General features: G+C 41.0%; 1 protein-coding gene across 4 annotated transcripts; it reads left to right on the top strand.

Moving 5' to 3' along the window:
• Positions 1 to 17,119: 17,119 nt before the first annotated feature.
• Positions 17,120 to 24,866, top strand: AKIP1 (A-kinase interacting protein 1). 4 transcript variants are annotated; one of them, XM_052652895.1, is made up of 6 exons: positions 17,120 to 17,153; positions 17,367 to 17,594; positions 18,068 to 18,148; positions 20,437 to 20,541; positions 22,428 to 22,499; positions 24,447 to 24,866. In XM_052652895.1, the coding sequence occupies exons 2-6, from the start codon at positions 17,373 to 17,375 to the stop codon at positions 24,588 to 24,590; spliced, it is 624 nt and encodes a 207-aa protein (XP_052508855.1). In that variant the 5' UTR covers positions 17,120 to 17,153; positions 17,367 to 17,372; the 3' UTR covers positions 24,591 to 24,866. The 4 variants fall into 4 exon arrangements, with proteins under 4 accessions (XP_052508855.1, XP_052508854.1, XP_052508856.1 ...); XM_052652894.1 differs by lacking the exon at positions 17,120 to 17,153 and having other exon boundaries at positions 17,183 to 17,594; XM_052652896.1 differs by lacking the exon at positions 17,120 to 17,153 and having other exon boundaries at positions 17,183 to 17,594; positions 22,428 to 22,564; positions 24,447 to 24,599.
• The last annotated feature ends 92 nt before the right edge of the window (positions 24,867 to 24,958 follow it).

Raw genomic sequence — 24,958 nt, 5'->3', positions numbered from 1 at the left:
GTTTTCAACTGGGATAAAATAAAGATTTTATTTAAATCTACATAGAATTTAAGGGGAAAATTAACTTAGTTTTCATAATTAACATACTTTACATTTTGAGTTATTAATAAAGATCTTAAGAACCTATCCTTTAAGATATAAATTAATTCTGTCAAGATAATAAAGCTTATTTGGATTTCAGTGATTATGACTTTCTTGTTTTAACTAGGATTTTAACATAAAATTACAAGTTACTAGTTTGTTAAAGTATTTAAGGGATAATGGAACTGACCTACTTCACTTATCACTTCACTTACCCCTTTTTCATACTAGAATCTATTTCCCTGGCCTGAATAATGCTTTTCACTCTCACCTTCCATAGTACATGAAAGATATAGTACATAAAAGCAAGGTTCTTTTTCTATAATGAGCTTACAAATAGGTGCACTCAGACCTCGGTTCATTTCTTTACTTGTTCTGTAATGTTGTTTGGGGTTTTATTCCAAATACCAGGCTATTTAGTATTTATTTTAAAAAAAGTATTAGGATAGCTTGACTGATGATGCTGGGTGGGCTGGAGCTAAGAGAGAATAAGATGAGATGCCATGTGCTCGTTAGATGGATGAAAGACAAGAGCAGGCTCAGAAAGGCTCACTAAGCCAGAAGGTCTCCACACTCGTCTGCTTTGCTGAATGGTCCTTTTTCCTTTTCTCGGGTTCTTGAAGATAATTTTTGATTGGGAGATATTAAAGTCTAAGGGGGCTTTCCTGGTAGCTCAATCGGTAAAGAATCCTCCTGCAGTCCCGGAGATGGGGTTCGATCCCTGGGTCAGCAAGATCCCTTGGAGAAGGAAATGGCAACCCACTTCAGTATTCTTGCCTGGAAAATCCCATGGACAGAGAAGCCTGGTGGGCTACAGTCCAGGGGTCACAAGAGTCGGATATGACTTAGTGACTAAACTACCACCAAAGTCTAAGAACTTAGTGATTTGAAACACTAGTTATCAGTCTTTCTTCCGATGGTATCAGCCTTAGATCTAAGCAAATATCTCTGGATTAAAGAATGATTTGTCCTTTTCACTAGGCTCACTGAATTTTGCCCAACAAGCACCCCTGAAATAAGAACTGTAAGAATATAATATCTTCTAGTCCATATTACTTGCAAGAAAAAAAAACTATAGTAAATGAGAAAAAATGATTATATAAATATAGCTATTTATTCATTTATTCACTCAACAAGCATTTATTAAATATCCATAATAAACTGATTTTTATCATGGGGAATAAAAGAGAAACAAACTGTACAAGCAAGTTTATAATCTCTTAGGAAGATATATATAAACAACTAGTTAGAATAAAATAAGTGATATAAAAGAGACAAGAGGAAATATAGGAATTTGCAGAAGTAGTTGAGATTCTTACTGACAACTGAGGGAGACAGGGCTGGAACTTAAATGTTTGTTAGGATTTCTATTTCAATAAAGAGAAAAGCAGGGGAAATAATTAAAAACCAAAGAAATTGCCTGAGCTATGGATGTGAAATAGTAGCTTTAGGAACAATGACGGGTCCTCATTTGACTGAGTCAGTTCAGTTCAGTTCAGTCACTCAGTCGTGTCTGACTCTTTGTGACCCCATGAATCACAGCACGCCAGGCCTCCCTGTCCATCACCAACTCCCGGAGTTCACTCAAACTCATGTCCATCACGTCGGTGATGCCATCCAGCCATCTCATCCTCTGTCTAGAGTAACAGGCTAAAAACAGATTTGGTGGAAAACAGTTTGGCAGTTCCTCAAAAAGTTGAACACAACCCATGGCTGATTCATGTCAATGTATGGCAAAAACCACTACAATAGTGTAAAGTAATTAGCCTCCAATTAAAATAAATAATAAATTTTTTAAAATTAAATTTACTCAGGGACAACTTGCCTGAAGAATTCCAGCCCTACTGACCCATGCTGGACATGTCGCCTGAGTAAGAAATAGGGTTTTGCTATCTTGCTGCTGCTGCTGAGTTGCTTCAGTTGTGTCTGACTCTGTGCGACCCCATAGACAGCAACCTACCAGGCTTCTCCATTCCTGGGATTCTCCAGGCAAGAACGCTGGAGTGGGTTGCCATTTCCTTCTCCAATGCATGAAAGTGAAAAGTGAAGTCACTCAGTCATGTCCCACTCTTAGCAACCCCATGGACTGCAGCCTACCAGCCTCCTCCATCCATGGGAGTTTCCAGGCAAGAGTACTGGAGTGGGGTGCCATTGCTATCTTAAGTCACTGAAATTTTAGGGCCTGCAATGCAGGAGACCTGGGTTCAATCCCTAGGTTGGGAAGATTCTCTGGACGGTTTGGGCATGGCAACCCACTCCAGTATTCTGGCCTGGAGAATCCCCATGGACAGAGGAGCCTGGTGGGCTACAGTCCATGGGGTTGCAAAGAGTCAGACACAACTGAGCGACTAAGCACAAGCACTGAAGCATAAGCTAATCCTACTCCGACTAACATCGGGTCAGATCCAGGAAGGCCATGAGAACAATATTAAGAAATTTGAAGCTTCTTCTGAAGGGTGTAGAGAGACAATATTTTCAAGGAGAAGAGTGACATGATGTGCATTTGAGGAAAATAATTCTGGATGCAATGTGCTGAGTAATCCAGAAACAAAAGCAGCCCCGATCTCTGGCACACATCAGAAATCACCTGAGGATAGTGAAAATCGCTCAGTCATGTCCGACTGTACAGTCCATGAGATTCTCCAGGCCAGAATACTGGAGTGGGCAGCCATTCCCTTCTCCAGTGGATCTTCCCCACCCAGAGATCGAACCCAGGTCTCCCACATTGCAGGAGGATTCTTTACCAGCTGAGCCACTAGGGAAGCCCAAGAATACTGTAGTGTGTAGCCTATCCCTTCTCCACTGGATCTTCCTGACCCAGGAATTAAACCGGGGTCTCCTGTATCGCAGGCGGATTCTTTACCAATGAGCTATGAGGGAAGCATTTGAAGAAAATAATTCTGGATGCAATGTGCTGAATAACCCAGAAACAAAAGCAGTCCCAAATTCTGGCACACATCAGAAATCACCTGAGGAGAACTGTAGTCATTTCCTAATTTATTTATACTTCTGTAAAGAATAAAATATTTGTCCTCTAGGGGAAAAAAAATCATCTGAGGAGCTTTTCAAAATGCGATTCTTTGGTCCAGGATATCTCTAGATATTCTGAACCCAGAATCCCTAAAGGTAGGGTCTAAGCACTTATAATTGAAAAATATTATACGGGAAATTCTAGATTAGAGACTGCAGATAAAGAGTCAAGGATGAGGTGTTTAGCTCTGAGATGACCATATTTACATGTTTAGTGAACTCAAATAAACAGCATAATAAAATAACTTTTCTTGACAAATGGAATGATAAATGTTCAGGGAATTTCTGTTAAAATACTAAGTTATTAAAAGGTTACTCACATTAACATTTGTATACTGCTACTAGGAGCTGAATAAAGAATGTTCATTCGGTATGCAGGGATTTAACATTTGAGGGCTTTTTGTTTACTTTAGTTTTGGCTTGATTTTTCTTTTTAAAACTATGCCATAAAGCCAAATCTTACATTTTTTTTCTTTTTCCTGTTGAACTGATGTTACATTAAGATATAGGCACGAACATCTCATAAGTGTTTTAAATCCATCCAATTGTTTGAGAAGGCATACGTGCTGGGCCAAAGAAGCCAAAACATTAGCGCTAGGAATTTTGATGAAGATAATAATTGCTTACAGACCAGCTTGTTTTAACTTGCTGAACAAAGAACACAATTTTATACCACATTTTCATCACAGGTTTTTTTTTCTGCATAATCACTACTATGTATAATGAACACTTTGAAAAGGAGATTATTTACAGGTTAAAGAGTAAGGAAGTTATCAATTAGATTCCATCATCTTCAAAATTTCACTTACTCAAACTTTATATTAATTAAAAAAAAAATTTTTTTTTGCTCTCCTAAGCACTGTTTTAAATCTTTACAACCCATATGTTTAGTGTGCACAGCATAAATCTAGGAATGAAGACTCTGTTATTTTCCAGCACTTCCCTGAGTGCTTCTATAGCCTTGAATAGGTCAGTAGTTTCTTTGTGATTTAGGCTATTTCTAGGACATTCCTATATAGCAATACATTTCCATCTTTCTCACATCTGAAAGCTGCATTCAGGCTCTGTGTCTATGTCAGGAGTTGTACCCTCACCCTTCTCCCATTCAGTTACTACCATCACTTGCAGACCCCATAATTCAGTATTCAACCACTATTTATTAAATACTTACTCCACGACAGGCAATGCAGTAAGGGTGGGGATGAGTTCAGTCCACAAGAGGATAGCAGTGCTAGTTTCTTGACTAATAGAAAGGATGTTTCAGTCATTTTACCTCTTTAATCCTGATTTTGGATTTCCTCTTCATTTCCTGTGGAGTATATAGCTGGAAGTCCTAAAAATTCAGGAGGTATAAGTTCTCAGAACTGGGTTGTCAGTCACTTGGTGATCAGATAGGGCCACACAGTCCAGGAATCAACATCGTTTCAAGACAGAGATGAGAAGTCATGGAAGGGACCAAGGTCACTAATTCACAAGACCAAGATAACTCTGTTCGTGGTACAAGTGGTGACACTAGGTTTGCTCAATCTTTGTGCCCTTACAGCTTCAGCGTCTAAGGTAGAACTCTGTGGACCTCAGCGAGCAGCGTTGACTTCTGATTTCCTTAAAGCAGGAAGCCATTCATCTCAGCCCCTAAGCCTTCAGTATCAGTGTGCGAAAGCAGGGTCATGACTTCCAACTAACTCTGAACCTTGTAAACGACAGAGAGAAAGGGAGAGTGGGAAGTGAGAAACCTATGTTGTGCGGAGTATTAAGGGGTCAGCTTCTAACGGCAGACCTCAAGTTTGAGGCTCCAGATTCTGGACATATGCTCATGCCCCCATGCCCCTGGGTTTGTATGTCAATCTCTTATACTCTGATCTGTTGCTTGCCCTGCGCCTCACCATTCAAGGCCATCTGATTCTGACCCATGGCCTTGTTCTGATCTTGGATCATGGATATGCTCCAGTCTCAAACGCGTATCTTGCTATGGACCCCTGGCCCAGGCCTCATCACAAACTACTTTCTTGTCACCTGTGCCCGTGCTATTTATTTCAGTCTCACTACACTTTTTGTGCCATTTCCTCATTCATTGTTGCCTATAGTTTGGGGCTAGAATTTTAGATTTCCTTTCTAACTCATTCTGCCAGGACAAAGGAAGTAAGTAATGGTTAGTTTGTTTAACAACAGTATACAGAGTAGACCTAAATTTGCTCACATTTAACTGTAGTATGTACATCAAGTTATTATACCTTTCTGTAGCTCAAGTTTCTCATCTTTAAATTTATACATTTACCACCACAGTCCCTCAAAGATATATTTATACTTAATTAAAATAACATGCATTCTGGGGTTACAATAAAGCTATATATAATACGCTCCTGCATTCCTAACTGTATAATGAGCATTTAAAACATTCCGAAACAAATTGGCTCCCTAAAAGGAAAAAAAAAATGTTGGGTAATTTATTTTAAATATAGTACACCCAGCTTTACAAAATATTTCTGAACTGTTATGTAAAAAAAAAATTATAAATGAATTAAGTAGAGCATACTCTTCAGAAGAAACTCAGTGGTGGGTTTTTCTTAGTGAAAAAAATTTTGAAAATGTTAACAATTGTTCCATAATTTAAAAAGTTTTATGAATTCAGACATAATTTCATTGAGTTTTCTGACAGATTTATCTTAAGAATCTTATAGGAAAGGAACATTCTAAGTACATTTTATTGGGCTAATTCAGTTTAAGACTTTGACTTTTCTACTAGGGAATTACTAAAACAGATGCATTTTTCTTTCAAAGGCACAAGAATTCTCATTGTGCTAGTTTTATAAAGGGTAGATTCTAAAGTGTCATTAAAAAGTATGCTTCTAAAATGTTAAAGAGTTAAAGGGGATTCCTCATCTCAATTCCTGGGAGATGCTGTATCTGGAAAGGGTAAACAGAAGCGAATAGTTTCCTGAAATTGTGCCAAGGCTACATGTCAACTGCCTGGCAGGAAATGCTTTTGGAGGGCCTAGATAAACAGACTATCATCTTTTTTTGGAAAAATCTTCTCCTTTGACTTTTTGCAAAGCAAATGAACTGAGTCTAGCATCACGGATACAATAAGCAGAAAAGGGCGTAGAGGATTTTTAAATGATGACATCTTCAGGATCTCCAACAAGTGATTTGCCATTCACTTTTTAAAAAATATTTATTTTTATTTACTTATTTAGCTGTGCTGGGTCTTAGTTGCAGCACTCATTGCAGGCTGCAGGATCTTTAGTTGTGGCATACAGGACCTAGTTCTCAGACCAGGGATTGAACCCTGGACCCCTGCACTGGGAGCTCAGAGACTCAACTACTGGACAATGAGGGAGATCCCTGTCTTTCACTTTTAACACACTGAACCTCATTGCTCAACAAGCATATGCTCAACACGTGGTTGTGGAAATTTTGTGGTAAATTAAATCTTATCTTTCCATTAATTTTCTTTTTTTCCATTAATTTTCATCATGATTTTGGTGAAGTTTTATCTTATAAGAAATTTTCATTTAGCAGCAGCTCTTAATATTTTAGCATTATACAATATTATTTTCTTGCATTTATATAGCAATTTTTCATAATATTTTACATCCATTATCTTAATTTTTGTTTTAACATTTCATTTTATATGTGCTAGCATTGATGCTAAGCTACCATTTAGCATCTAATTAAAGTCTCATGAGATGTCAGTACAAAAATTAAATCAAAGATTGTTAGTCAGACCTAAAACCTATTTGTCTGAAATATTTTCTAGTACATTTCCTTGTGTCCCCACTATGTATCAGATAATTGATCCAAAACTCCTACTATCACATCTACTAAAATAATCCTTCGACCTCACCTCACTTTCTTAAACTGAAACAAGGATGATGAGGATCTAGGTGTTGACTCAGAACACTTAATATCAGCCGGAGAAAACTCCTACCTTGTGTACAGCGTAGTCAACTTTTTTGTACCTCCTTTCTCCACCAGCCTACCTGTTCTATTTTGCTATAATCTCATCACCCATCTTCTCGGCCCCTTTTCTCATACTGAAAGCATCCTCTGCCCCACTCATCTTATGCCCAATCTTACAGTGCAAAGCAAAATTTCCCTGGCCCAAGGAACAAAACAGTATGAAATGTGGCATATTTCTGTACCTGCCTGCCTCATCCTCTATCCATGGCACTTCAGATAGCAGTGTGAGCCCCTGCAACAATGGGTCCTTCTCCATATTCCACAGCCACCAGCCATTACTTCCAGTATCCACCCAGTCTGCTCGTTCCTTCCCAAACAAAGCATCTTTGCTTTAATTACTACTGGATCTCACAGGGAAAAAAAGAAAAGCAAAACTTTGTGTGTAGACTATTTTTTGTTCTCTCCACAAAAAAGAAGGAGATGGTATATGACTGGAAAAAGTTACAAAACTGAAAGATATAAATATTTGAGTGTAAATAGTACATTTTAAATGATATAATCACCCTATTATTTCTTTAAAATTTTAATTTATTTCTACTTCTTAAAATAGGGTATACCTATAATTATAATTAGGTACACTTGGTACAGACCAGGAAATATAAGTCACATTTTCTCCAGGACTGGTATACTTCTAACCCTAGAAATTTGGTTTCCTACTCCACTTCTTAGAAATTCCAGGAATGGAAATAAATCCAAACATCAATACAAAATACAGTCTTCATAAATGACTACTGAATAAAGAGATATTGATGAAAAAAATAAATATAAATTTCATCTTCAAGAATATGTACAAGTAAATTTGAGAGTGAAGGGTTTAGGATTAACATAAACACACTACTACATATAAAGTAGATAACCAAGGGCCTACTGTATAGCACAGGGAACTATACTGTATTTTAAAAATAACCTATAAGGGAAAGGAAATAGATATGTATGTATATATATGACTGAACCACTTTGCTGTATACCTGAAACTAACACATCATTGTAAATCGACTATACTTCAATTTTTAAAAAAGAGAGAGTTAAGAGTTATATTTTTAAAAGTTAGGAGGTTTACAAAATTGGAAGGGAACAGGAAGATCAATAATTATTTTAAAAGCAGCTGGGTCTGTGAAGATATACACTGTGTCAGTTTTTAGGACATGAAAACTCCACACTGGGAACACTCTCAGAATGAGTGAGAAGATTGACAAACCATTTATCCAAAAAGCCACAAAAAAATTATCAGCACAATTATCTCAAGATATGGGGGGAGAAATTAACCAGAGGTACACAACAAATTGAAAAGCATTAATTACAACAACAACTACCAAAACTCTGTAAGGAAAGTAGGAATCTGAAGCATCCGAGGCTGGTCCCAGTTCCCTACCTCCAGCTCCAACATGGTGGTTCTATCAGGACAGGATAAGCTATGACGGTGGCTTGATTTGATGTCCAGAGTACTGTCGGAAACAAGTGATTTTGGAAAATAAGTGGTAAATGATCACGGATATTTTATATCACAGCTGACAGACTGCAGTAGTACTGTATGGTCCTTCACAGAAAAAAAAATTTGTTGGCCCCTGATCTGAAATGTTCAATTTTCAACAAAAAATTATGAGACATACAAATATAATAGAATACAGATCAATACAGAAATACAGAAAGAGAACACACGTAATAGAAACTAGCTCTGAGGGGACCTAAATATTAGACTTAGCAAACAAAGACTTCAGGGCAGCTGTTATAAATATGCTCAGAGAACTGGAAAAAAATAAACAAGTTTTTAATTAAACTACAACAACCCAATAGTAAATATCAGTAAAAGATAGTGATTATAAAACAAAACAAACAAACAAATACCAGAGTTGAAAAGGACAGTAACTGAAAAGAAAATTCACTAAGGGACTCAACAGAGGATTTGAGATTGCACAAAAAAAGAATTAGTGACATTACAGATTAGATCAATAGAGATTATTCCATTTTAAGAAAAAGAAAGGGAAAAGGATGAAGGAAAATAAACACAAACTACCATATTGTAAGGGGAGCCCCAGAAGGAGGAGAGAGGGAGAAAGGGGTAGAAACAAAGGCCCCAAACTTTCCAAATTTGAGGAAAAACAATCTACATATTCAATGAATCCCAGGTACAATGAACACAAGAATCCACAGAAAGCCTACCAATACCAGCAAATGAGTTCAGCAAACTCACAGGACACAATATCAATATGCAAAAATCGACTATATTTCTATATACTAGCACATAATCTACAAACAAAACCAGGAAAATAATTCTATTACCAATGATATAAAAAATTGAATATATAATACATTTGTTAAAAGTGTAAGAGTACACTAATAACGATACAACACTCCTGAGAAAAACTAAAAAAATAAAACTAAATAGAAAGATGTTTCATTTTCATGAATTCAAAAACTCAATGTTATTAAGATTACAATTCTTCTCAAATTGATCTCTAGATTCAGTACAATCTCTATCAAAATCCTAATAATCATTTTCTGTAAGGTGATAAACTGAACATATATTTTGTAGAAATACAAATGACCTAGAACACCAAAATAATTTTGAAAATTAAGAACATATTTGATGGATTTATAGTTCCCAATTTCTAAACTTATTAGAAAGCTATAACAATCAAGACACTTAAAAACAATTAAAAATTGACAAAAGACAATTAAAAATCCATAAGCTGATTCTTTTATTTACAGTCAATTGATATTTGACAAAAGTGTCAAAGCAACTTAATGAGAAAAGGATAATCTTTTCAACAAATGGTACTAAGATAATCAGACAAGACTGTAACTTTGTAACACACACAAATGAATGTAAAAAGGCATAAACCTAAAAGTAAAAACTAAAATATAAAACTTTTAGAGGAAAACATAGGGAAAAAATTTTCATGACCTTGTGTTAGGCAAAAATATACTTAGATATGACACCAAAAGTACAATCTATAAAAGAAAAAAATTAATAAGCTGGGCTTCATCAAAATCTAAATTGTTTGTGCTTCAAAAGACACTGTTATGAAAATGAAAGCCATGACCTAGACTGGGAGAAAATACTTATAAACCATACAATTGATAAAGAATTCTTGTTAAGAATAAGAACCCTTATAACTTGATTTTTAAAACAAATTTAATGGAGAACTTTGAATAGACATTTCATGAAAGAAGAAATAGGAATGGCTAATAACCACAGGAAAACATGTTCAACAACATTAACCATTAAGGAAATGCAAAGTAAAAATCACAGTGAGATACTACTTCACATAAATTAGAATGACTCTAATCAAAAAGACAATGATGAGACTGAGGAAGGTGCAGAAAAACTGGAACCTTAAAACATGACTTGTATAAAGGCAAAATGGTATAGCCACTCTGGAAAACAATTGCTGGTGGTGGCGGTGGGTTTAGTCGCTATGTCATGTCCAACTCTTGCGATGCTATGGACAGAGGAGCCTGACAGGCTACAGTCCATGAGATTCTCCAGGCAAGAATACTGGAATGAGTTACCATTTCCTTCTCCAGTCCCTTAAAATGTTAAAACAGAAATTTACCATCAGTTCAGCTGCTCAGTCGTGTCTAACTCTTTGAGACCCCATGGACTGTAGCATGCCAGGCTTCTCTGTCCATTATCAACTTCAGAGCCTGCTCAAATTCATATCCATCGAGTTGGTGATACCATCCAACTATCTCATCCTCTGTCAACCCCTTCTCCTCCTGCCTTCGATCTTTCCCAGCATCAGGGTCTTTCCAATGAGTCAGTTCTTCGCATCAGGTAGCCAAAGTATTGGCGCTTCAGCATCAGTCCTTCCAATGAATATTCAGGACTGATTTCCTTTAGGATTGACTGGTTTGATCTCCTTGCAGTCCAAGGGATTCTCAAGAGTCTTCTCCAACACCACAGTGCAAAAGCATCAATTCTTTGGTGTTCAGCTTTCTTTATAGTCCAACTATCACATCCATATTGAAAAGCGGAGACATTACTTTGCCAACAAAGGTCCATCTAGTCAAGGCTATGGTTTTTCCAGTGGTCATGTATGGATGTGGGAGTTGGACTGTGAAGAAAGCTGAGCAATGAACAATTGATGCTTTTGAACTGTGGTGTTGGAGAAGACTCTTGAGAGTCCCTTGGACTACAAGGAGATCCAACCAGTCCATTCTAAAGGAGATCAGCCCTGGGATTTCTTTGGAAGGAATGATGCTAAAGCTGAAAATCCAGTACTTTGGCCATCTCATGCAAAGAGTTGACTCATTGGAAAAGACTCTGATGCTGGGAGGGATTGGGGGCAGGAGGAGAAGGGGACGACAGAGGATGACATGGCTGGATGGCATCACCGTCTCGATGGATGTGAGTTTGAGTGAACTCTGGGAGATGGTGATGGACAGGGAGGCCTGGCGTGCTGCGATTCATGGGGTCACAAAGAGTTGGACACGATTGAGTGACTAAACTGAACTGAACTGAACTGATAGCAATTTAACTCCTAAGTATCTCCCCAACAGAAATGAAAACCTGTACCCATACAAAGTCTTATACCCAATCTTTCATAGCACTATTATTCATAATAGCCCCAAACTGGAAACAACTGGAGAATGGATAAAATGTAGTATATTAATATAGTGGTGAAATATTCAGTCATAAAAAGGAATGAAGTACTAATACATGCTACAATATGGATCAACCTCAAAAACATCATGCTAAACGAAAAAAGCCAGACAAAAAGGTCACATATTGTGTAATTTGTTTATATGAACTGGATTGAAAAGGCAAATTTATAGAAATGGCAAGCAGAATAGTGTTTGCCTGGGTCTAGGCATGGGAGCTAAGACTGACTGCCTATGGTGGGCACTAGGGATCTTTTTCAGGTCATAAAAATGTTCCAAAACTGGATTGTGGTGATGATTGCATAATTCCATGTTGTTGTTGTTGTTTAGTCGCTAGTCATGTCTGATTTTCTGTGACTCCATGCATTATAGCACACCAGGCTCCTCTGTCCATGGGATTCTCCAGGCAAGAGTACTGGAGTGGGACGCCATTTCCTTCTCCAGGAGGATCTTCCCGACCCAGGGATTGAACCCAGTTCTCCTTGCCACATCTTCCACATTGCAGGCAGATTATTTACCACTGAGCCACCTGGGAAGCATAATTCCATGAATTAACTAAAATGTATTACATTGTATAGTTCCATAAAGTGAATTTTATAACATGTAAATTATGCCTCAAAGTAGTTTTTAAAAAACTGTTTAACTGGATTCCAACTATTTATATCTTCCAAATTACTATTCCTTTAATCTCTGATAGTTTTTAAAATGACAAAACTTTTCATTAGTCATTCCTGCTCTGCAACCAGTTTTTTTAACTTCCAGTCAATTTTTAACATTTTTGTGAAAGGTAATTCTCAGAAGTTGCATTCATTTTCTTTAATCTATATAATCAAGATGACAATTTTGATAATGAGTTTCTTTCATTCCCCAATAACCCAATGAGTTGATGTAATCAGGCAAAATGAATGATCTAATGACTCACTCAGTCATGATCTAATGACTAATACTACTTTACAAAGCTATAATGATTCTAAAGCTCTCTAAGTCGGCTGAAGGATTAAAAATACCACCTGTCAGACAAAATGATTTATACATTCTTTGGTATGTGCAGTATAACTCATTGTCTAACTGGCATGCTACCCACTTTTGCATCCTGTTTTTAACCCTTTTTTGTCCCCTCCCCATAGAGAAAAGGAATTTACACAAAGAATTTATACTGTTCTTCACTAGATTTGTTTTTTCTCAAAAGGTCCCAAGTACAACATCAATCTCTTTCCTCAGATCTCAGGAATAAAGGCTTCCTCCAACTTCATCTATTCCTCCAAATATAACCTAGACAAATAACTTCTATGTGTTATCTGCAATGAATTGATTTTATGAAGAGAGATATCATGAAAGACTTATACCAACTGTTTGTTTCCTCATCAGTGACCATATATACGCTCCCCCGATTAGTTCCATTTCCACGTCTCCACCAGTGGCTTTCGGGAGTACCTGGCTTGGACTGTGTTTGATCAACAAGGGTCCTGATGGCAGGCCATGGTCCATAAGTTTTTCCATCCAGTCTCAAAAAAGAGAAAAAGGATTCTCTTAATCAGTGGCTTACAGTATATATATATCTATCATTGTGTTGTTTAGTTGCTAAGTCATGTCCAACTCTTTTGCAGCCTCACAGACTGTAGCATGCCAGGCTCCTCTGTCCATGGGATTTCCCAGGCAACAATACTGGAGTGGGTATCCCTTCCCTTCTCCAGGGGATCTTCCTGACCCAAGGACTGAACCTGCATCTCCTGCACTGGCAAGAGGATTCTTTATTGCTGAGCCACCAGGGAAGAAGAATATATCTATATAGGTTTATATATTCATAAACATAAAAATAAACACAAAGATCTAACTTCATGTTAATCTTCAGTTTTAAGGTTCATTCCAAGCACTGTCTTTCTCGTTTTTTCTAAATGCTAAATTCTGGGAAAATTAGTTACAACTGAATATTTATTACATTCATTAAAGTGTACGTAGGTAGATTTTTCAAAGAAGCCAATTCTTATATGACCTAATAGGAATCTATTTAAATTAAATATTCAATCAATATCTATTGAAAACCTACTGCTCAACAATCCCTGGATATGGGACAATCCCCCATCCCCAATCCCTGGGGACAAATAAAAAACAATGTCCACCTTCAAGAGTTTATAAGCTGACAGGAGAGAATGAACCAGAACTATACAAAAAGCAGAGACATTACTTTGCCAACAAAAGTCCGTCTAGTCAAGGCTATGGTTTTTCCAGTGGTCATGTATGGATGTGAGAGTTGGACTATAAGGAAAGCTGAGCGCAGAATTGATGCTTTTGAACTGTGGTGTTGGAGAAGACTCTTGAGAGTCCCTTGGACTACAAGGAGATCCAACCAGTCCATCCTAAAGATCAGTCCTGGGTGTTCGTTGGAAGGACTGATGTTGAAGCTGAAACTCCAATACTTTGGCCACCTGATGCGAGGAGCTAACTCATCGGAAAAGACCCTGATGCTTGGAAAGACTAAGAGCAGGAGGAGAAGGGGACTACAGAAGATGAAACTGTTGGATGGCATCGCCGACTCGATGGACATGGGTTTGTGTGGACTCTGGGAGTTGGTGATGGACGGGGAGGCCCGGCGTGCTATGGCTCATGGGGTTGCAAAGAGCCAAACACGACCTAGTGACTGAACTGAACTGAACTGATACATAATTTAGATTGGACTAAGTACCAAAATATTTTTTTTTAATCATGAAAATATAGGTTGTTCCTGGGAATTATATCTCACCCCTAACTACAGTCATTATGAGAACAGATAACAGGTATCTTAACTACCCTTTCCCATTAATTCCTAGGCCATCCTTCAAGGCTCAACTCAAATGCTTCCTTCCTATGAACCCTTTCTTGATTCAGCTGAACAATATTTATTCATTCACTTTATCTGGATCAATCTTTTGGCAAACAGCTTATGAACAAAATCTTAATATTTTGTTTCTAGCATTACAGATTTTATGTGCATCTCTTTTTAATTCTCCTTTGTATTTTGTATTCTCAACCACTCCTAGCATAGCATCTCACACATAACACTACATCGATGGAGTACTTATTCTTGACAAGGCATTGTGCTTAGTATTATATAGGAATTTTCTCACAAAATCCTTACAGCAGCCCTATTCATGCATTCAATCTTATTTTCAGCTTCTTCTGTGAGGGAGAAAATACTAGATTCACTTTAAACTCAGTAAACAAGACAGATACGGTCCCTGTCCTCAAACTCACAGTCTATGGCAATTGGTCTGTTGCTGTTCTCTAGTATAGAGATGAGGAGAAGTGAAGCTCAAAGAAGTTATCAATAATTTGTTTGCCCTGAATCACACATCAAGAAAGTGGCAGAGTCTGAATTCAAGTTCAGCTCTACAGACTGGATATTCAAGACCCTGTGCATATAACCACTATGTTCTAAAAGAGGTTGCTGATAAACACTGAGATAAAGTTTCAGAAAATTCCTGCAATGAAAACTATCCCAAGGATAATGAAGATTTCCATTCAATTTCATTCTGGAAGAGGAAACCAGGAAATGAACAAAAGGGCAGATGGGGGTTGTAGTAAAAGTCTCACACACACCTGGTAACTCAGAACTGCTAAACTAGCCATCTGCTGAGGATGCTCAGCACTGCTTAGCTCAGCACTGAGAATGTCCTCCTGTCTCTTCAATTGGTCCTTCCTCAGAGGCAGCGATTTGCTGCGCGCCAGGGTGGTGTAGCCAAGTCATTAATTAGCAATGAGACCTTGTATCTCCTACCAGATAACCAGCAGTGTGGAGTGGAAGGTAAGGATGCATAGCTCCTTACTTAAACGTGTCTGGGCAGGGAGGTATTCTTGTAAGGTGAACTCCCATGCCTAGAAACGGCCTTCAAAAAGGTGTGAGTTGGGGGCAGCTAAGCCTGCAATGCAGGAGACCTGGGTTCCATCCCTGGGTCAGGAAGATCCCCTGGAGAAGCAAATGGCAACCCACTCCAGTACTCTTGCCTAGAAAATCCCCATGGACAGAGAAGCCTGGTAGACTATAGTCCATAGGATCGCAAAGAGTCAGACACGACTGAGCGACTTCCCTTCACAAGCCTGGGAGCCAGCCACCACTATGGAGCCCACGTGCCCTACAGCCCAAGCTCTGCAACAAAGAGAAGCCACCACAATAAGAAGCCCCCATAGGCAACAAAGAGTAGCCCCCGCTGGCCACAACTAGAGAAAAGCTCATGCATAGCCACAAAGACCCAGCGAAGCCAAAAATAAATAAATAATTTTTAAAGAGGAGAAAATGGTGTGTGTGTACTTCTCACCGGAGGAGTGAGGAAGCTACCACGAGGGGATTCAGTTCAGTTCAGTCACTTAGTCGTGTCCGACTATTTGCGACCCCATGAATTGCAGCACGCCAGGCCTCCCTGTCCATCACCAACTCGCAGAGTTCACTCAGATTTACGTCCACCTAGTCAGTGATGCCATCCAGCCATCTCATCCTCTGTCGTCCCCTTCTCCTCCTGCCCCCAATCCCTCCCAGCATCAGAGTCTTTTCCAATGAGTCAACTCTTCGCATGAGGTGGCCAAAGTACTGGAGTTTCAGCTTTAGCATCATTCCTTCCATGAGGGGATTACCAGACCCTAAACACAATGCATGGCATGCTGGAGTCCCTGGGTCACAAAGACCTGGACACAACTTGGCGACTGAACACCACACAATGCAGGTGCCCCTGGCCCTGTGGGCCACCCATCCCAGAGCCCACAGCCTGCTGGACTCACTTCTCCAAATGCCACTGTGGAACCTGCACTGTTTGGCCTATCCTGGTCATCTCCTCAACTAAATGAGGTTTCAGAGTAGCGATATCCCAAAATATAGACACGGCATTACTAGGTGCCTGGAGGCACGCATCTTATTCCCCACAATTTATTAGCCCAACAAGGGACCACTTGGCTTTACATCAGGTTCCCCGCTAGAACGTATTTGGCTCAGACGGTAAAGTCTGCCTGCAATGCAGGAGACTTAGGTTCGATCCCCGGGTCAGGAAGATCCCCTGGAGAAGGAAATGGCAACTAATCCAGTATTCTTGCCTAGAAAATCCCATGAACGGAGGAGCATGGCGGTCTACAGCCCATGGGGTCGCAAAGAGTGGGACACGACAAGGCGACTAACACTTTCCCCGCGTTAAGCGGTGGAGACAGTTTCTAAGGGCCAGGTCCTGACCCAGAGGCTCCTGCAACAAGGAGGACAGACAGCTTCCGCCACCGGTCCCCCCGACTGGCCCGCCGCCAGACCCCGCCCCCTGCATTCAGGCAGTTAACTGGACAACCGGCTCGCAGAGGCTGCAAGTCGGTCGCAAGAAGGCAAGTGGGTCGCAGGCTGCACACTCCACCGCATTGGCCACGCCCCTCACCACCACCCGGCCAATGGCCTGCTGCGCCGGCGCAGGGTGTTCCAGAACCAGTCCGCCCTCGCCGACTGAGCGCATGCGCCTTGAGAAGGGGACTGGGTGAGGGCTCTCTAACGAGGGGAGGGGGCCACGGAAATGGAGGGACTGAGAGCGCACGCCTTGGGCCCTGACAGGGCGCCGGCTAGAGAGCGCATTGGGCGAGCCGGGGGCAGTGGTCGCCAGGGAGGTCGAGGCTCTGAGTCCGACCCCGAAATGGAGCGGGGTCCGGCGCTCCGCTGACTCGCCCGTGTTTGTGTGTATGTTCCCTCGCAGGGCGACATGGAGAACTGTCTGGTGGCCGCGGCGCTGAACGGGGTGGACCGACGTTCCCTGCAGCGTTCGGCTAGGCTGGGTCAGGAAGTGCTGGAGCGGGCCAAGAGGAGGGCGGTGGACTGGCCTTCGGTGGAGCTTCCCAAAGGCAGCGTGGGGATCGTTTCCCGGGTGCGGCACTATGGAGAAAGAGGGCCGGCAGCCAGCCCCCAGCGCCTTCTCCCAGGAAAGGTGAGGAGGGCCTCTGCTGTGGACCAGCCCATTCATTCACTCATCAGCGGCTTGCTGAGAACCAGGGTACGCCACACACTGGGACCCGAGGGATCCTGTGCTTGGCGGAAGCTGCTGTGTGTCAGGACAGCGAACCGGAAAGTCTTGAAAACTTGACATTTGACAGATTCTTACTGGGTAGCTTTAGGATACCGCTAGGTACCGCTAGTGCTCGGCCCTGATTGGTTACTTTTTAACTTAATTCTTAGAGGCTATCATCTGATACTCGAGGAAAGCCAACAAACCTTTGTCCCGGAAAAACTGCATAGATGTGTATTCCTTTTAGAGTTGGAATTCTTTCTCAATAAGATCATTTTACTAATTTAAACTTGCAGAGGCCTTTCAAAAAGTAAAAAGGAAGGTATTTCCAAAATGACCTCCTTCTCCAGTAGGGAATACAGATCTCACTTGTGATTTGCCGTTTATTCAAATAGAGAGAAGACAGACACCCGACCCTCAGTGCTTCCTTCAGAACAATGGCTGAATACATGAACTACACTTCAAGTCAGTGTGGGGTAAGTTGGTGTAAGCCAAAGCATGCCCCTGATCTGCCTGCTGATGGATCACAAAGTGCATTTTTGTGGAATTTAGAAAGAATCTGCACACTATCTGTTCACCCGGTTCTGCCTTCGTGGGCAGGTTGTAATTAGCCAAGGATTTACAACAGGTGATAAATCCAGGTTACAGTTCATTCAACAAATATAGACCTCCTAATGGCAACCCACTCTAGTACTCTTGCCTGGAGAATCCCAGGGATGACAGAGCCTGGTGGGCTGCCGTCTGTGGGGTCACACAGAGTTGGACACGACTGAAGTGACTTAGCAGTAGCAGCAGCTTTAGCTGTTAGGAGATTACAGCAGGGAACAAGGCAGAAAAGTTCTGCCCTCACTATTGTTTTTAGATGGGAGGTGGGTGCTTATTTGCTGAATTCCAAAGTAAGACCAAACATAAGGAGTTTTTAAAACTTTGAACTAAACTAAAAAATTTTTAAACCTGTAGAATCACTCTAAACTGGAACTGAGTCTGTTTTCAAAGCAAAAATTGAAACAAAATCCCTCCACTGGATTTTAATCTCTTTTCCAAGTCCCTGATAATGTAGTTTTTAAATACGTCCCTTTGGGTCCATATCACAAAGCTGATTTTGTGGCACAGATGCAATGCCCTCATCAGAGGTAGTGTGGCTTAATGACAGGGGCAGCCTCCCAGGAATCAGACCTGTATTCTGTACTTCCTGGCTCTAATGCCTAAGGCCAGTTAGTTTCTCTCAGCCTTACCTTCCCCATGGTAAATTAACAATGTTCAAGTCCTTACCAGCCCTTTTAGTCTGTTTCTTTAGTTTCCACTGAGAGATGAACACCAGGAAATTGCTATAAACTGTAGCACAGAGGACCTACATGAGATTTTTGGTCCCATTCATTAAAATGGGTGAACAAAGGTTTTAAAGATACTCTTCTCAAAAGCATACACTAAGGTCATCTCTAAGTACTTTAAGGGAATGTTGAAGGTGGACCAGCCAACACTGAAGAAAATCACCTGCATGGAAGATACTCTGTGTCTTTTAGGACTTAAAACAGATACTGTGGTCTTGTCCAGCCTAACATTTTATGATTCTTATGTGGGTGTAAGGGTGCTGGTCTCTATTGGCAAAAGGAAGAAAATGCCTCATTTCTGTCCTGCTTTTCAATTTCATAATGAATATTAAAATTTAAAAAAAACCTCTAATGTTTCTACATCCTGTACAAAATCCTTATGACTCCAAGAATAGGATTCCAACCAACGAGATACAGTTCAGAGAGTATTTTTGTTCTTATTCTGTGAAATGGTTTTAGAAAAATCCATAACTTTGGCTCTGCTATAAAGTGATGAAGTTAAACACTTTGGTTCATGGTTCAGTAAAAGGAATAATATTTGTCTTTGGTTTGAGGTTTAGCAAATTGGTATTCTTCACTTTGGTTTTCAGTTCTTGCTTCAGTTCAAGTCTCCATTAAAGAATGGAGCCTCAGAACTCCTTGGCTGTCTAGAGATAGAATTAAGAACAGTGTTCTGAGTTCGTTTTCAGAATTTTGAAGCAGCCCCTAAGTTACATCATTAGCTTCATGTCCTGACGTGCTTTTCCCAGCTTCTCATTCTTTTGGTCTCTTGACTTAAACATTGTCCCTACCCTTTGTTCCAAACAGGCAAGCTTATGATGTCCTCGACATTACTAACTATCAAGGGCAAGTCTAAGGTTAACCTGGAGAGGGAGGAAGGAAGTAGACAAGAAAAAAACTGTTTTCTGATCCTTTAGATGATTTTGCCTAAATCAGAGACTTCTCCCTCCCCTCCTCCACATGGGGAGAATGGCTGCTTAGCAGTTGTGTTTCCTGTTGTATTTCTAAATTGCCAGGAGATGCACCTCTCTCTTTTCTTGTCCTTGTCTGAGACTTAGTAAACATGGACCTGTTTGTCAGAACTTGTCATGAATAGAGATAAAAGGGCTTGTGCATTGATATCAGAGTGAGGATGTTGTGAAAACTTTAACCTGGCAGAGAACATGGTCCTACCTAGCTTGAGTTGCCAGAGTTCTTGCCCTGCAGAGGCAGCAGATGGCAGCAAAGTAATGCCAACTGCAGTTTCCTTCTCTGCAACCACTTTACGATGGCTAAGATTTGTTACATGACTTTGGAGGTTTCTTCGGAGGGCAGGTAATTTACCTGTGCTCTCTTGCCTCTCTTGTTAACCATAATTTGCCCAAGTAACGGTGTTTTTTGAAAATCTGACCAGACTCTTGAGTTACCCAATGTCTTCCACGTTACTTCTCTAGAAATATTACTCATCTGCACCAGAAGAAGGAGGGGCAACCCACGTCTACCGCTATCACAGAGGGACATCGGAGCTGCACCTGTGCTGTGATGCTGGGAATGGTCGGGTATGTATCCTCAGCTGTGCTGTGCCCTCAGCCTCCCAAACTGGGAGGCCCTACATCCTGGGGCTTCTGCTGGATTATGTTATTGGGTGGCTGGGTGACTCTACAGCACTTTATGGAAATGTTTCTCCTCGGAGAAGTTACAGCAATGAACATGAAATAGGAGTTTTTGTCCAAAATACCAAGATTGATGCCACTGTAGGATCTTCAGTGACAATCCTGGGCCAAGGGATTCTTGAGCAGGCTTAACAAAAAGCGCTTCAAATATCCCCTGCTACATCTAGGGATATGAAAGAGACTTTTAATCATCATGTATTTTACTCTAAAGTAGTGATAAGTATCATGTCTTTGGTAATTTTAAAAAAGGAAGTTCAAGGAGGGGGTCTTTTTTAACAACATCCTTTTCCTAAAGATAACAGTTACAGGCTTCTCACTATGAATTCCCTGTCTTACCACATGTCACTCTGGGAAGTCTAAAAGACTACTTTTTGAACTAATTCAACAGGAGTCCTTTGTTATTGTTTCTGGGAAGAGCAGGTTTTTCTTGTTTTTCAGCTCCCCTACTGCTACTGCTAAGTCACTTCAGTTGTGTCCAACTCTGTGCGACCCCATAGACGGCAGCCCACCAGGCTCCCCCATCTCTGGGATTCTCCAAGCAAGAACACGGGAGTGGGTTGCCATTTCCTTCTCCAATGCATGAAAGTGAAAAGTGAAAGGGAAGTCGCTCAGTCATATCCGACTCTTAGCGACCGCATGGACTGCAGCCTACCAGGCTCCTTCGGTCATAGGATTTTCCAGGCAAGAGTACTGGAGTGGGGTGCCATTGCCTTCTCCTCAGCTCCCCTAGTTGTACTCAAAGGTAGCAAACTAAGTCTAGAGTCTAATCCACGGTTGGATTCCTGACTTCCTTGTTTTGAGAAGGGACAAGAGGGTGGCCACAGGGATGTGAGCAAGGACTGGCTGTGTGCCAGAAGTCCCTCCCGCTTCCCTGGCCTGGGGTGCGAGTGGCAGCACCAAGGCCTGGATCCAGGGCTCCCATTTCTGGCCCGACCCAGGCCCCCTTAAAAGCACCTGACCCTAAGGGGGCTTACAGGTGGGCAAGAGTCATTTGTATCCCTCCCCTCCCTTCCTACCTGGAGCAGGAAATTGCAACCCACTCCAGTACTCTTGCCTGGAAAATCCCATGGATGGCGGAGCCTGGTAGGCTACAGTCCATGGGGTCGCAAAGAGTCAGACACGACTGAGTGACTTCACTTTCACTTTTCACTTTCATGCATTGGAGAAGGAAATGGCAACCCACTCCAGTGTTCTTGCCTGGAGAATCCCAGGGACGGAGGAGCCTGGTGGGCTGCTGTCTATGGGGTCACACAGAGATGGATACGACTGAAGCGACTTAGCAGCAGCAGCAGCCTCCCTTCCTATAAAATGTAAGTTGATAACTCTAAGAGAAATTGACTTTCTCAGTTCAGCCTCTTCCTGTCTAATACTCCCACTGCTGGGAGAAGCACAGAAGAGAATTCTGTTTTCTGAAAGCCTGTTAAACGTCAATCACTTTTGCACTTTAAATCTTTCCTACAGTTGAGTATCCCCAGGTTATAGACTAGAAATCAAGACTTAAGAGATATTAATCTGTCCCTATCAATAAATGGCAGGTATAGGATTCAAACTCACATCTGCCTTTTCCAAAGCCCATGTAAGGATAAAAGGTAATGATGGTAAACATGTGACTAAAAGTACTTCACAGAAATCACTAAAAGCCTTAAGATCTTAGTGGCATCTTGGAAAACAGTGACAGCACAATTGTTAGTTCCTCATTAAATAGGAAAGAATTTCTACCATCTAGAAGTCAAAGTTTGGGCCCTCATCAGTGTTTCTACCTCTCTCTTCAGAGAAAAGACGCAGGCCTTAGTGTTGGAGGCATGCATCAGCCGTCAGAGTGTGTGCTGAAGGCACCCCAGTCTGTGAGTACAGAACTTCTAGGGCACCAGGCTTCCCCACCACTGCCGTCCATGAATCAGCTGACCAGGTTATAACAGGGTTCTTTGTGTTGGATCTATATTTAAGTTGGGATATTTTTACCTTAGGGGAAAGTGTGCAGCATTTTAGTTCACTGTAAAATTATATTTTCTTGGTATCCTCCCTTCCCTTGAAATTTCAGAGATAGCGTTTGTGCCTCAACTCATAGTTGTGGTCAGAAAGAATGCAGAGCATTTGTAACTCCATTCCTACAGCTCAGCTGGGCCCTGCTAGAATGTCACCATCTGTTTAAGCAGCGGGAGGGGCCTGGCCTCCTGTTGCTCATGAAGTGAAAATCATGGCTGAAATTCTGAAAGATATACATTCAGCTAGATCGGGTTCCAAAACATTTAAAGGAGTTTGTTCCTATTTTCCACAAATGTTTCTGTGTGAAAACATATAGTGATGAGTTTTTCAGGATAAAATACTCATTTGTTCATGAACCTAGAGGATCTTCTGGAACTTGGAAGGGCTGAATTCTGAGGAGTGGAAGCCCTGTATGTTGCAGTAATAGTTTAATTTTTGTTGGTCTACAGTATACTCCTAGCCTGGATTCAGAATATACTAGACTTAGTAGCAACTAAGACTGTTCTGTTTCTAGTACAAGTTGTTAGGCTTAGATGCCTCCCCTGCTGGCTGGATTTTGAAAAATCCATCATAAGTTGAAAATACCATAAATCGAAAGTGTACTTAATATCCCTAAGCTGCTGCAAGTCATAGTTTCGCCTCGCCTGCCTTAAACAAGCACAGAACACTTATATACCCTGCAGTTGGGTAAAATCATTAACACAAAACCTACTTTATAGTTAAGTTTTGAATAATTCATGTAATTTATCAAATGCTGCACTGAAAGTGAAAAGGAGACTGGTTGTATGGGTACAGAATGGTTATAAGTGTATCAGTTGTTTACGCTCCTGATTGCACAGCTGACTGGGAGGTCGCTCACTGCTGCTGCGGCATCACACTAGTCTGCAAAAAGATCAAAACTGGAAGTACAGTTTCTGCTGAATGCATATCACATTCACATTATGGTTAAACACACACACACACACACACACACCACACACACACACACCACACACACACACACACCACACACACACACCACACACACACACACACACCACACACACACACCACACACACACACACCACACACACACACCACACACACACACACCACACACACACACCACACACACACACCACACACACACACCACACACACACACACCACACACACACACACACCACACACACACACACACCACACACACACACACACACCACACACACACACACACACACACCCCCCATGAATCAGACTGTTGTAAGTCAAGGACCATCTGTATGGGAGAACCAGCCCTCCAAGGGAGGACATTAGCTAGCCAGCTGACTTGCTGCATGACAAAATGGAATCTGTTCATAGTCTCAGCTTTAGGAGAAATGTTTCATCCTAATAATGAATTTAGCAAAGCACACCTAAAAAGAATGCTTTGCATCATCCTGCAGTGCCTTGCCATTACTGCTGGTCTGTGCTAACAGGTGCCACTGCCCACTTTTGAGCCCCAAAGCAATGGTCATTAGGCTTTCCCTCCATCTGATTCTTACCTTTGTACTCCAGCCAGTGTGTCCTTTCATGATTCTTCATGTTCCTGCAACAACTCAGTATTTTCACATACATTCTTGTGAGCTAAGTTTAGAAATAAGGAGACAAGCATGAAGAGGGTGAGACTGGCCTGAATGGCAGTTCTGTTACGTGGCCAAGCCAGGTGCAGGAAGCAGAACCTCCGTCTCGCACGTTAGTGCCTCTCACTGCACCACACACAAGGTGCTCTGACAGCAACAGGACATGAAACCTCTAAACTGGTAATATCTGCTTTTCCTTCCAGGCTGAGAACATCTCTAAGGACCTCTACATAGAAGTATATCCAGGGACCTATTCTGTCACTGTGGGTGCAGATGACTTGACCAAAAAGACTCACGTGGTAGCAGTTGATTCCGGACAGAGTGTGGACTTGGTCTTCCCCATATGATGTTGACCATCACAGGCATCACATCACCTTTTTCTAAGTATCAAGAAGAATAAAGCCACTGTATATTCTTAATATGTACACATTAATCCTGCCTTTAGTGCTGACTGTAGAGGGTCAGCCTTCCTAGGAACTGGAGTGTGTCTCTTTCAGTGCCTATTTTAACTTGAAAGTCCCTTCACCCTCTTCTGCCTGAAAGTAATAATGTCATGATGCTGTCTGATTAGTTTTTACAGCTTGCTTTCCAAGCAAAGGTTAATTATGATAATAAAGGAAGAGATTTGGAAATGAAGAAAATTCCTTTTTATTGGCATTAAGAAGGGAAACAAAACATCACTCCTGTACAATTGAGGCTTTATGAAAAGATAACA

This window comes from Budorcas taxicolor, chromosome 15 (genome assembly GCF_023091745.1).
Source record: "Budorcas taxicolor isolate Tak-1 chromosome 15, Takin1.1, whole genome shotgun sequence".
In the NCBI taxonomy this organism is placed as follows: domain Eukaryota; kingdom Metazoa; phylum Chordata; class Mammalia; order Artiodactyla; family Bovidae; genus Budorcas; species Budorcas taxicolor.
The sequence above is the reverse complement of the archived record's forward strand: the minus strand, read 5'-3'. Positions and strand labels throughout refer to the sequence as shown.

Excerpts from the sequence above, each read along its gene's own strand:
- AKIP1 (XM_052652895.1), top strand. The coding sequence starts at position 17,373 with ATGGAGAACTGTCTGGTGGCCGCGGCGCTGAACGGGGTGGACCGACGT. Across the intron at positions 18,149-20,436 it reads ACACTTCAAGTCAGTGTGGG|AAATATTACTCATCTGCACC; the intron begins GTAAGTTGGTGT and ends TTACTTCTCTAG. Across the intron at positions 20,542-22,427 it reads GTGATGCTGGGAATGGTCGG|AGAAAAGACGCAGGCCTTAG; the intron begins GTATGTATCCTC and ends CTCTCTCTTCAG.